This window comes from Pelobates fuscus, chromosome 3, assembly GCF_036172605.1.
Source record: "Pelobates fuscus isolate aPelFus1 chromosome 3, aPelFus1.pri, whole genome shotgun sequence".
In the NCBI taxonomy this organism is placed as follows: Eukaryota; Metazoa; Chordata; class Amphibia; order Anura; family Pelobatidae; genus Pelobates; species Pelobates fuscus.
Genome location: NC_086319.1, coordinates 394,944,700 through 394,958,383, shown reverse-complemented (window position 1 = coordinate 394,958,383; position 13,684 = coordinate 394,944,700). Strand labels below are relative to the sequence as shown.

The 13,684-nt window shown below is 41.2% G+C and overlaps 1 protein-coding gene across 4 annotated transcripts in view; it reads right to left on the bottom strand.

The window, feature by feature from the left end:
* KCNAB3 (potassium voltage-gated channel subfamily A regulatory beta subunit 3) overlaps window positions 1-13,684 on the bottom strand; it is a 146,998-nt gene that overhangs the window by 78,366 nt on the left and 54,948 nt on the right. For 2 of the 4 annotated variants that reach the window (XM_063449698.1, XM_063449701.1), the window contains exon 1: window positions 7,450-8,300. The exons of the other annotated variants lie outside the window; for them this stretch is intronic. In XM_063449698.1, coding sequence (XP_063305768.1) covers window positions 7,450-7,670 — 221 coding nt within the window. In that variant the 5' untranslated portion in view covers window positions 7,671-8,300. Of the gene's footprint in view, window positions 1-7,449; window positions 8,301-13,684 lie in introns of those variants that run through there. 4 annotated transcript variants of the gene reach the window in all.

The window sequence follows — 13,684 nt, the reverse complement described above, 5'->3', positions numbered from 1 at the left end:
TGGGAGATATACTCATTTGGAAGTTCTTTCTCCTTGTGCCACCATTGTCCTATCTTCGTTTCCTGGCAGATGAGGTTGCCAAGAGGAGCTATGTCAGATTCATTCTCTTGCACATGCATTAAAATTAAAAATTGGGTCTGTGGAAAATCTTAACAGTGCCTACTTATTTGTGGAAGATCTTCAAGTGTCTACTTCTTTGAGCCGATGTGAATAATGACGTAGAAACATAGAATGTAACGGCAGATAAGAACTATTCGGCCCACCTAGTCTGCCCAATTTTCTAAATACTTTCCTAAGTCTTAAACTCCTTTACTGTGTTAACCTCTGTCACTTCAGCTGGAAGGCTCTTCCATGCATCCACTACCCTCTCAGTAAAGTAATACTTCCTGATAATATTTTTAAACCTTTGACCCTCTAATTTAAGACTGTCCTTGTTGTGGTAGTTTTTCTTCTTTTAATTATATCATCCTGGTTTACTGTGTTGATTCCCTTTATGTATTTAAATGTTTCTATCATATCCCCCCGTCTCGTCTTTCCTCCAAGCTATACATGTTAAGATCCGTAAACCTTTCCTAGTAAGTGTCACGTCTAAACATTTGTTATGAAGGAACACAACTGCAGATTTCTTATAGTTTGAATATTTATTATCAAAAGTAAAAGGTATTGACTTTAAGTCCAATTACAGGTACTGTAGCTTTAATTAATAAACGATAACTGAAGTCCACAATTACAGGCACTGTAGCTTTAAGTAGTAAACGATAACTGAAGTCCACAATTACAGGCACTGTAGCTTTAAGTAGTAAACGATAACTGAAGTCCACAATTACAGGCACTGTAGCTTTAAGTAGTAAACGGTAACTGAAGTCCACAATTACAGGCACTGTAGCTTTAAGTAGTAAACGATAACTGAAGTCCACAATTACAGACACTGTAGCTTTAAGTAGTAAACGGTAGTAATTAGCAGACACTGAATCAGAAAGAGTCTCTTTAGTAGTATTAATGAATTAGGTGATAAGAAGTTACACTAGCTGTTCCATAGACTTTAACTGAAGCGATATAGATGCAGCTAACTGAGACAAAGTATGAGTTGAAGTTAGCTGTAACGGTTTTGTTTTATCGAAGGACTTTGAAGACAGGAAATAACAGCTTTGAAATGCAACGCTTATCACAGAGGTTTTACTTAGCTTCCGGCACATAGAACACTGGTTCCCGAGATCTCCTCAGAGGCGGTTATCCTGGAAGGAGAGAGTTCAGCTTTAGTCGTGGAAGAGGAGAGGTGAAGGGAACTTGAAGTCTTCTAGTCCGGTCCGGTAACAGAGGGCTTTCACAACGATGTTGTAGCCGGTTCGTGAGTACGGAACGTAGTTCAATAATCCAGCGTCGATCAGCTGGTGCGGTCGGATTAAATAGGGAGACCGTGTCATAAAGGGGTGTGGCTAAGCTCCGTGGAACCAGGAAGTACGAGGATACCATAGTTAAGGCATGACAGTAAGTTTTATCCTGCAATCCATGAACCAGTTTAGTAGCCCTTCTCTGAACTCTCTCCAAAGTATCAATATCCTTCTGGAGATACGGTCTCCTGTACTGCGTACAATACTCCAGTGTTCTGTACAATGGCATGAGCACTTCCCTCTTTCTACTGCTAATACCTCTCCATATACAACCAAGCATTCTGCTAGCATTTCCCGCTGCTCTATTACATTGGCTGCCTACCTTTAAATAATCCGAAATAATGACTCCTAAACCTCCTTCCTCAGATGTTGAGGTTAGGACTCTATTAAATCTTCTTTACTCTGCCTTTGGGTTTTTACATCCAAGATGCATTATCTTGCACTTATCCACATTAAATGTCAGTTGCTCTGACCATTTTTCGAGTTTACCTAAATCATTTGCCATTTGGCTTATCCCTCCTGGAACATTAACCCTGTTGCAAATCTTTGCATTATCAGCAAAAAGACATACCTTACCATCAAGATCTTCTTCAATATCACTAATAAAAATATTAAAGAGGTTGGGTCCAAGTACAGATCCCTGAGGTACCCCACTGGTGACAAACCCATGCTTCAAATATAGTCCGTTGACTACAACACTCTGTTACCTGTGATTCAACTACTGCCCTACCCATTCAACAATTGGAATTACAACTCAAAGATTGCAGTTTATTGATAAGCCTTCTATGTGCAACAGTGTCAAAAGCCTTACTGAAATCTAGGTAAGCAATGTCTACTGCACCACCCATATCTATTATTTTAATTACCCAATCAAAAAAAATCAATAAGATTAGTTTGGCATGATCTCCCTGAAGGAAACCCATGTTGTCTCTGATCTTGAAATCCATGTGTTTTTAGATGTTCAACAATCCTATCCTTTGACATGGTTTCCATTACTTTCCCCACTACTTAAAGGACCACTCTAGGCACCCAGACCACTTCAGCTTAATGAAGTGGTCTGGGTGTCAGGTCCATCTAGGGTTAACTAATTGTTTTATAAACATAGCAGTTTCAGAGAAACTGCTATGTTTATCAATTAGTTAAGCCTTCCCCCTAATCCTCTAGTGGCTGTCTCACTGACAGCCGCTAGAGGCGCTTGCGTGATTCTCACTGTGAAAATCACAGTGAGAGCACGCAAGCGTCCATAGGAAAGCATTATGAATGCTTTCCTATGTGACCGGCTGAATGCGCGCGCAGCTCTTGCCGCGCGTGCGCATTCAGCCGACGGGGAGGAACGGAGGCGGAGAGGAGGAGGAGAGCTCCCCGCCCAGCGCTGGAAAAAGGTAAGTTTTTACCCGTTTCCCCTTTCCAGAGCCGGGCGGGAGTGGGTCCCTGAGGGTGGGGGCACCCTCAGGGCACTCTAGTGCCAGGAAAACGAGAATGCTTTCCTGGCACTAGAGTGGTCCTTTAAGTAAGGCTTACTGGCCTACAGTTGCCTGACTCCTGCCTACTACCTTTCTTGTGAATTGGCACAACATTCGCTAACTTCCAATCTTCTGGGACTACTCCTCTTAACAATGATTGGTTAAATAAATCAGTTAATGGTTTTGCTAGTAAAAAAGGCAGCTGGAAGTTAACCAATTTTATGACGGTACTCCCATTCTAGCCATTTACCGTGGCAAACAAGGAATAAATCAGTCCCCTACTTTATCTTATGTATAACTTTTCACTGTCCTAGAGTTCCAGTGAAATTCCAACACAATAAGTGGGCAGATAGTATTCATAAAGAATATGCATCGAGGGGGCGGGGCCTGACCGCTGAGCAGACTGGTCGCACTGAACAGGAGCTCCGTGAGAAAGCCCTGCAAACAAGCGACTTTTAACCACAAACTCACGGTGAACCTCATAAACAGGCACAGCAGACCAACGGTGACACCCGGGGACTTACCTGACCGGTTCATCGGACTCAAAGTGGCACTCTGAAGCAGAATCAGATCTGCGGCCTACCAGCGTGCGCTGGTGTGGGAGAGGCGGCCGACCTCCCCGCCAGCGGACCAGCGGGAAGACACTGCAACGCTACAGATCCCGATTACCCCCCCCCTGCCGGTGAGGGATATCCCGGCACACGCAACCGACCAAACGACGAACACATTACTAAACCCCACATGGGGATGAATGAGCCTACGACACAACGAGACCTACTGGGCCCAAATAAAATGGCGGCGTGGACACAGCACAGGCCCAGGCCCAGGCCCACATTAATTGAACCGCCCAAGCACGCACTGGAATACATCAACCGTCTCAGTACCTACCTGTGGGCAAGATTCAAGACCCAGAGACAGGTATACCACGCAGCTATGAGAGAGGTGATGGCATGGCTTAGACCGGCCACCCGGCAGAGTCTGCAAGGGACCCCACACCGTGCCCCAAGAGCGTCCTCCAGAATGAAGCGGAGCCAAAACTCTAAAGGGCGGCTCAAGCAACAGGTCTCCCACACGAAGCAACAGAAGATTTCAACCAACGCAACAAGAACCAACTTGCCCAGCACTCAGTGGCCCCAACGACAAACAACCAACACTTAGCAGCGGTACAGCCACACACTCCTGCAGAAAGCAGCCCGCAACGGGATCTCACCGGCGGAGGACGAGTCCGCACTCACAAGCCGCCCGATCGAATGGCATACCCCTGGTGGCAACGCTCACGAGCACCAGAAATACTGAGAAGCCCCGGTCCGGTTAAGAGACTTTGCTACTTGTCCGTGGAGGAGATGCAGGAGCATGCAGGCAAGCAAAGATGGCGGCGACACCGTGCTCTGAAAGGTGGACTTACGAGATCTGGGGCTAGCAGCCTGCCATCCTTAGGTATCGGCTAGGCAAGCCTAAGCGCTGGACTATTCAAGGCATAGTATGATAGCCTTAGCCTTAGCATTAATAGATACCCTGCTATTAGAACGCATCACTATATGCCAGACAAATTTCAAAGCGTTATTGTTCTATTTTTTTATTTTGTTTTCTTATTGTATTTTAATTTAAAGCGTATTTTAAGCAAGCGTCTTTTAAGCTTACTTAGGCAATATTATGCATATTATACTAGGATGTAACGGCTAGGGGCAATTACGTATGGTAATAGTACAGTTGATTTACAAAATATAATCTGTGCCCGTCATGAAAACTGACCCATATTGTAACACACGCGCCAGAATTTCCGCTAGGTTACTCCTTAACGCGTGCTGTGAAGCCTTAATCAGCAATAGCCATAACTACAGACGCCAGCATACGATGTGATACACTAATGGTCAAGCAGCCTACTCTGATACCCAGTCAGAACTATGGTGCCTCCTAGGCAAACTAACTACGTGCTCTAAGACAGCTGTATAAGCTTAGTTTCAGCACCCCACTTTGCACTCATCCTGCCATGGTCTGAATTGATGCTTAGCTCAGCCTGATATTATGTGCATCCAACATGGGGTCGACATGACCTAAACTTGCCTAAGCCAAGAAGACGGCTCCACAGGACACTTACTCGCACCTTACACATAGCCTGCACTACTGACACAACTCACTTACACCACACTCCCCCCACATGAACATTGAACACTTTAACGTTACTCTGGAAACTCATTTACTTTAAAAAACTGTTCAGTTAATCTTGTTTTATGTATCCTAATATAAAAACGTGCATTTACCCTTGCCACTGTTCGCCTTGTATAAAACGTGTACGCTGTTGTGGCGTTTAATCTTGTAATGTACTCACCTGCACGACAAAAATAAAGAATTAAAAAAAAAAAAAAAAAAGAATATGCATCATCTAAAGATTATGTTTTAAAGGTGGGATTACCTATAAAGAAATGGGATTCAGAATCTATAGCTGTCTAATACTATAAATTGCAAGGCAATAAGACACAAAACCTATGATTTAATTATATAAACAAGATATTATTTATAGAATGGCCAAATATTCTATAGTGTTGTATAATCAAGCATATAGACTATGACAAACAAGTAAAGGTAACAAATTTGAGACGGAATGTCAACGGATCTGCTCAAGTGAACCTGGAGATACAAGTGAATGAGATACAGACCAATAATTATTTTATTGTATTAACGAGATATAAGTCAATGAGACAAATAACGCATAACTGTGTTTCACTGTATGTCTGAAATATAAGCTAACGAGACACAGAACCTGCAAATTACTTATACCATGAATGAGAAATGAGTGAATGAGACACATAACCATAATTGTCTTGATGTATGAATAAGATACAACTGAATGACCAAGAACGTCTAGATTTTTTACTATGAATGGGATATAATGAGATAAAACCCTATAACTGTCATATATTAGGAATACCATATAGGTGAATGAGATATGGAATCTATAGAGGGATATAAGCAAATGAGATACGGTACCAATGTATGCTAGAAAAACCAAAACATGTGTTATACTGTGAATGAGATATGAGAAGCCTGACAACTGCCTGACAACTGTAAGAGACTATAAATCCGACGCCGTAAAAACCTAAATCCAAATATGAGAGTGTAATGTAATTATTATTGATCAGTGATACCTGAATGTATGGTAACATCTTGTTAAGAAGCTGTCTGATGATATTCCTAGCTCGTCTGAGGTTGAAGGCATTATTCGACTTATGGGAATCAGTAGAAAAACTCACTGTCATCACCATAAAGCGTATTCCGCGATATCACAGTCAGGCGGAGACAGTTATTGAATAAGACTTGTAAGCTCTGGAAGATGAATTACCTAGACATATAGTTTATTGACATGCACACTCCTATAAAAGTGAAAACTGCAATATACGAATGAAGGCATTTTAAGGCACTGTGGCCTCTAGGGGGAGGTTTTTACACAGGCCTGCTCTTCTGAATAATTCAAACCAATATTTAAGACGATATTCAAAGGAGTACAAAGTTCGCCTTTTTTGCCCTTTAATTTCTTCATTCTAAAACCCTGGTGACGTAATAAACTTTTAAAGGAAATGTGTGACTAATATGTGATCTGTTATGGGAACTTAATTTGTGAGCAGCACTTATCCAACTGAAAATTATTATTGGGTCATCCTTAATCTCTAACTATCCAAGATTACCACAGTCTCTGAGCAATCTGAGCATTACATAGCACAAAATGTGGCTTCTATTAAGGAAACTGGACACAAGCATCTGGTGATGACTACTGATGTTATCCCAATGTGAACATACAGCAAGTTGGGTAAATTCAAAGCATCTTTGGTCGGTAACCTCTAGTCCTGACCCAAGATCACTAAAGATGACAGTGTTGCAGGAATGGAATGTTAATAGATAAACAGATAATTAAAAATATACAGAATGGTATGAATAAAGTTAAACTTTTAGTAGAAAACATTCCCCATATTCCCGACAGCTTTCTTTTAAGGTGGTCTGTTTGAGGAATGTTTGTGATGACAAAATGCTGCCCTCTATTTATAAAGGTTCCTGGATGCGACAATGGGGACTAAGTCGATGACAGATTACTGCATTGCTCATAAGAGATTGAGGCCCTTCATCTGAAAATCCAAGGGGATTATTTACTAACCTAAAAATGAATAATCATAACAAGAAAGTATAATTAACCACAAGACACACATTTAGCTGTACACTAGCGTCCAAGCACTTCCTGAGGAATTGTGGAAAACTGACAATGGAATTGTAAATCTTAGATGAAGGCTGCCAAGATTCAAAAATAGCTATATTGAAGAATGTTTCCAAATTGGCCTATTTTGGCTTCAAATTATAATTTCCCTTTTCAATTCCTTACAATTGATGGATTAGCATATATATATATAACCCAAGGGGTAAATGAGGGCCCTATAATATGTGTAATATTAATATCATACTTTATTTACTCATATACAGGTCCTTCAATACCCATGTTATTACTTTACAGCTATGTACAAAGCATGCCAAGTTAATCCCATGCCAAGTCCCATAAAAAAATGTTTTACAAGCATTTCTAATATTCTCAGTGCTCATGGTCCTCTTACCTGTATTTCATTCCTGTAGCTTTCCCGGTAGACTCGCGTAAAATATTTGATAGAACGGGAAGCACCTGATTGGGGTTTTTTGTCCCCAGGGGTGGTGTTCGTTGCTTGGTCTGGCCTCCTGATCCTCCATTCTGCCCCCCAGATGGGCGATTTGGGCACAAACGGTCCTCACTGACCCTACTTCTTAATGTCTGTTCTGTGCAAGCAAATGAAACTTGCATATTGTAAGAGGGAGAGAGGGGGGATACACCTTGATAGAGCAGAACAGATTGGGACAGTGGTAAAATGGTAAGAGGTATCACAGAGGAGGGGGATGGTGGGGGGGCAATTAAAGCAGCGTCAGGGGGGACTTGGAGGAATTGTATGAGGATATGGAGGAGATGCCCTACTGTAAAAGTGAATTCAGGGGGAAAAAGGCTTGTGAAAGGAATGGATGAAGGTGATGGGAAAGTGGAAGGAGAAAGTGAAGCAAGGGAGATGTGGCCAGTGAATGAAAGAGAAAAGGTTGTATTGGACAGAGGCTGAAGGAAAGGAGAGAGTGAGACAGAAGGGGGGATGGAAAGAGACAGAAAATAGGAGGAAGGGAAGGGGGGATGGGACAATAAACACAAAAAGTGAAATCTAATGGATGTATAGAGAGAACATTAATTCACGGTAGAAGGGTAGCGGTTGAATAAAAGACAAAATAAAAGAGAGATGCAGAGAGACACAAGGGAGAGGGGAGGATAGAGAGACAAGCAGCAAGGGATGAATACAAAATAGTTGTTTTGCAGCCTTGGAAGAAATGAATGAAAGAGATCCGGAGAGAGAGAGAGGAGCTGTAAGCAGTGTTGGGACAGCTCTGCAGTTATAAAGGGTGCACCTCACACATCCCTCTCTCGCTCCCTCGCTCTCACTGTCTCTGCACTGATGCAGCTAACAGTAAACTCCTCCTCCTATCTATAGAATGTACACAAAGATACATAGTGTTCCATCTCCAGGGATACATTCAATAAATAGTATGTATTGCCCAATAGACTTGTCATTGGACTAAGAGGGGTTAATCTGCTGAGTACACAGTGGGTCACCCTGCAAGGCACTGGAACAAGCCCCTGTTATTTTCTGCAGTTTTACCAGAAGTGGGACTAAAGCAAACAGGGCTTTGCAGGTCTGTGAGATGAGAGGACTGTATGTCTCTGGTGGACAAGGGGTTAAAGGATATTAGCACCACAAGCTTCAGATGGAGGGCTTCAAAATAATGAAAAGGGATTTTTTGATTATTGCAGGTAGAAAGTAAATAATATTTTCTGTGACGGTCAGGTGCCAAAAATGATCTCATCTTGTATGTCTGTGAAAAAAGCATAAGTTAAAAGATATTTGTTCCATAGGTCTTTGGATTTATGGATGAATGGATGAATTTGGATTTCTGTGAGGGAGTTGGTTAAAGGAGGTTAGCTCTGTTTGCGGTATGTAAAGATTAGGACATGTGCTCAATTGAGGGTTTATGGCTGGTAGAGGGTTAAACATATGACCTACACTTGTCATTGGCAAGCGAAATATGGAGAGTCATTAATCTTTGACTTATGACCAGTTAGAGCCATTTAATTTGTTGGTCTCTTGGTCGGGTTAATCAGGTGTGTTTTTTAATAGCATGTGTAGGGTTCATTAATGCCTTTACCTGTGCTGTTAGCATGGCTAAAATATATAGGCCCTGCTGGAGTTTGAAGGGGAAGTACAGAAAGACATTATGAATAAGAAAGCCTAAAGCGTCACTCTGGGCACCATGACCACTTAATATCACTGAAGTGGTTATGGTGCAAACACATTGTTTCCACGACCGTTGTTTCTTTTTAAAAAGTTTTCATTTTCTCTGTATAGGACTGCCTCCCTGGACTGTCAATCAGGCTGTCAGTATTGTTTCTTCCTGCCTTACCATATTGGTTTTGTGCAGACTTCGTGTGTGGCGTCATGCTAACCCCAGACACAGTGCACAGGCTGTCACAGTTTGCCCCTGTGGCTGTCGTAGCCAGAAGTAGCTCAGTGCTAACAGTGGCAGCATAGATAAATGTATGCAGCCATGCAAGAAGTTGCTTGTCCCTGCTGCACTACAACTCCTATCATGAGCAGTGATATTCTGGCTGAGGCTCATGGGAGTTGAAATATGCATCTGATGTAATAGCATAGTGGGACAACCAACAGCTAAACAGCTTATGTGCAATATATCTCCAATCAACCTCATTCATTGGTTGCTTGAGCCTTTTAGTCCATAATAACTTTATTTGGCCAGCCACCATTGTAATTGACAAATATAAATTAATACTTAAACATAATTTTTCACTAAAATAACATTAAAGTATGATTCGTTCTCAATTCTTGTCTATGAGATTGTCAGCACTAAAAAGGGAGTTAGTGCTGAGTAAATAGGCGTGGATTATCATTACCTGCAGTGGCCAGTTCTCAAAACAGTCTGTGTAAATAAGACACAATATTCTTGTGTTAAATTACATTTTAGCTGCATAAATTGGTTTTAGAAAGTCACCTACGTTTTCTCAGAACAGCCATGGCCACCCCACACCCACACCCACATCTCTAAAATTAAAGTGTCCGTCTATTTGAATTGATAGGAGGTATAGATTACAGTTAGTTATACAAGGTGGATTATAATATTAAACAGACACTCCAGGTTCCCCCATATGTTAGATGCACTGTGTAGTTTAGTTTCTATTTCGCTATACAATGTGGGTTGTTCATTAGTGTATGTTATGATTGGTATTTTTTTTATAATAATTGATTTTGCCCCATAAGATTACTTGTTCCTCATGATTTATTTAAACCTGCTGCTTATCACTTTTTGCTCCAATAATACTGATGTAAATGTTGACTTTAGGGGTCAGTCTAAGTATCATAACCAGCCCCTTATAGTGGTTTTGGTTCCAGGAAAACAATTTTAAGTTACCTGTGTCCTTCCAGACTTGTCCTTATTGCTAAAGTGGAACTTCCTATCAATCTGTCTGGACACCATTCATTGTCTAAAACTAATAAAATTGTTTGACTAGTTACCTTGGAATTGTGCTGAAGTGGTTATGGTACATCGAGTGCACCTTTGTTTTTCCTGGTGATCTTTGGTCTTTGCTGGATAGCAGTTAAAGTGACAGTAAAGCCTCATGGCAAGTGAAATTGGATATCTATTTACTAACCCATGATCAAATTTGATCCTTCCATATTATCTGTACGACAGTCTTAAAGCAACTAAACAGGTACATTTCAGACAGTAGTTGGCCTTTCTAACTGTTTCAGAGACTGGCAGCCTCAAGGATCTGCAGTTGCGAGAAATTGCCATAGCTCCCAGGAAGTAAAAATGAATGCAGGCTATACTGTCCCTTTAAGGAAGAGGAATTGTCTACAGGAGATGTTTACAGGGCAGCTCTAAGCTACATATGCTTTCAGTAGGTTTACATCATGCCAAAGGGATATCAATTAATTAATCATGGTAGTTCCCTTGGGATCCCTTACTTGAATTAATTGATTTCCTTTGGCAGGATAAAAATTTTACATACTGCGGGGCAGCATTAAAGGGATTGGTAAAATGTCTGGAGAAAATATGGAGGAGACTGCACTTCTGATTTAAAAAATGTTAACCTGCATGTACAGGAAAAGCTTATATTAAAGGAGTTCTGAATAAGTTCTGCAGGAGAAGGGTTAAAGACTGTTCTTCTGGTATCTGGAAGGAGAGGCGTTAAGGGCTCTGCCATGTGTCTAGTCATGATCACAGAAAAGGGGTCCTCCGTGACAATGTGTTTAACCCCTTAAGGACACATGACGGAAATTTCCAATCATCTTTTACCATTAAAACTGTGTCCTTAAAGGGTTAATAGTTAACAGACTAAGATAGTGGGTTATGGGAGACACCTTTGAAGAGTGGAATTTAGTAAGTGAGACTCTGCAGATATCTTGGTGACGATGGTTAATACATCTGGGCACAGAAGGGTTAAGGACATGTGGAGATGGGTTAAATGGGTTAAAGTCAGACTCTGCAGCTACCCTTGGCACTGGTTAACCCCTTAAGGACCAAACTTCTGGAATAAAAGGGAATCATGACATGTCAAACATGGCATGTGTCCTTAAGGGGTTAAAGGAGGCCAGAAGAGACGTTTCAAGTAAGCAATACTGCAGGTATACTAGGCATAGGGTTGAGAAGGTGGAATGTTGTAGGTGTCTGAAAGGAGAAGTGTTAAGGATGTAACATCTTACAAGTGTTTGAAAAAGGAGTTACTGCAGTTTGACTCTGTTGGTGTGTTGAGAGTAAATAATGAAATGTTGTAGTTGTCTGATTGTAAAGGGGTTAATATCACACGAGCATGTATCTGAGAGGAGAGTGCCTATTACATTCCAGATGTGTGGAGGTAGGAGTTAACGATGATAAAGTAAAATAGAGTTTATTGGACTAAGATCGCACATGTCTGGGAAGAAAAGGGTTAAGGATGTAAAATGGTTTGGCGTATGGGTAGAGAAAGTATCACTCAATATTATACCATATCTTGGAGGCAAACTTTGCAACAGGAGGAATGGAAGGAGTGGAAAAGAGGGGAAGACGGATGTGTAAATAGATTTAATGCAGCAAAGAGAGAACTGCAGAACCGGCCACTGCTACACTGTAAAATATCTGACTCAGCATGTTGTGACGCAGTTAGAGAGAGAGAGAGAGAGAGAGAGAGAGAGAGAGAGAGAGAGAGAGAGAGAGAGAGAGAGAGAGAGAGAGAGAGAGAGGAACAGAAGGATTAAGAGGAAACAGAGAGAAGGAAAAGGAGAGGGAATTTGAGGGATGCAGAAAAATGAAAGAAAACAGGGGCGAGAGAAAGAAAGAGTTACAGAGAAGATGTTATCAATATTAGATAGCATTGCAGGTATGGAGAAAGAGCAGGGGTGAGGCAATGCAGGAAAAAGAACCAAACAAAATCTATTCAGACTTTAGAAGGGAAAATAATTAGGAGAATTAGAATTGTCAAGGGAAATTCCTTCCTGATGATAATAATGATGATAATTTTTACCCCAAACGTGCTCCCGCCACATCTTCGTTTCTAAAGTATCCTTGGATTTAAAACATTTTCCTTGTCCTATGAAATCAGGAAAAGTGATCACAATTTCCCTGCTCCAATCACTCTTATAATAACAGATTAGTTTGGGCACTATTTTATCAATTGACATAAAGTTTAATATTATGAGGACTTTTAACATTATGTTGCTCGTCACTCACGCGTACATGAACAACCCTTACAAACCCCTTTGCATTTTGCATGTATCTTCATGTAATTTGATATAGACATTCAAATATTTATATATTCTCTGCTGTCAGAGCTAAAAAGACAGGCCTCAATGCTTTAGAGACTTCTTTGTCTGAGTATTTTTCCTTCGCTTGACATGTTTGACAAAAGGAGGAGTTACCTTTTGTCAAGTTTGCTATTTCCCCCATCTGTTGCCTGTGACAGCTATGGGGGAAAACAGCTCTCTCTCTATAAATCTTGGTGCTGATGTCAGCTCCTTATGGCTGAAGCAATAGTAGCTGAGGAGGATGCGGAAGATCACGATGGTGGCCCCCTACCTGGACATCACCATCGAGTGTCTTTGCAAATATGCTAAGAACCCAGACTTTATCAGAGCCACTTTAAAGGAAAACTCCAAACTCCTAGAGCTCTTTATCTTGCTGAAGTGCTTTATGTCTGAAGAGTGTATCCTCCTTTTTCATTTTACAAAAGTGTAGATTTTAGTAGACTTGTTAAGCCCTGTCCCTCCCCCTCCCCCCCCCCCCCCCCCTCACCCCAGTTGGTAATCAGACAACTAGTCCTGTTACTTCCTGGTTGTTTAGCTCAGTGGAGCTAAACATAAGAGGCAGCAATTGCACAGAGCACCTGCCTTGCAAAGACTTATCTGCCTTGCAAAGTCTGTGATTAGACAGCCACAGAAAGTCTAGGTTGGGGAATAAGTGGAGGGCTTTGAAAGGTTGCAGACAAGAGAGTTGTCACTTTTGTAAGCTATTTATAGATATACCCCAAGCTATTTATAGATATACCCGCAATGAAAAATGCATAATTAAATACATTCATGATTTCACTTTTTACTTTTTGTATTTGAGCAGTGAAGTGTCCCTTTATCACCTTATTGTCTTTGAAACCCAACTAAACAACAAGATCCCAATGTGAAAACCTCTGTCTCCCTATATCATGTTCTATTTTTAAAAACGCTATGCATGGCCACTGTT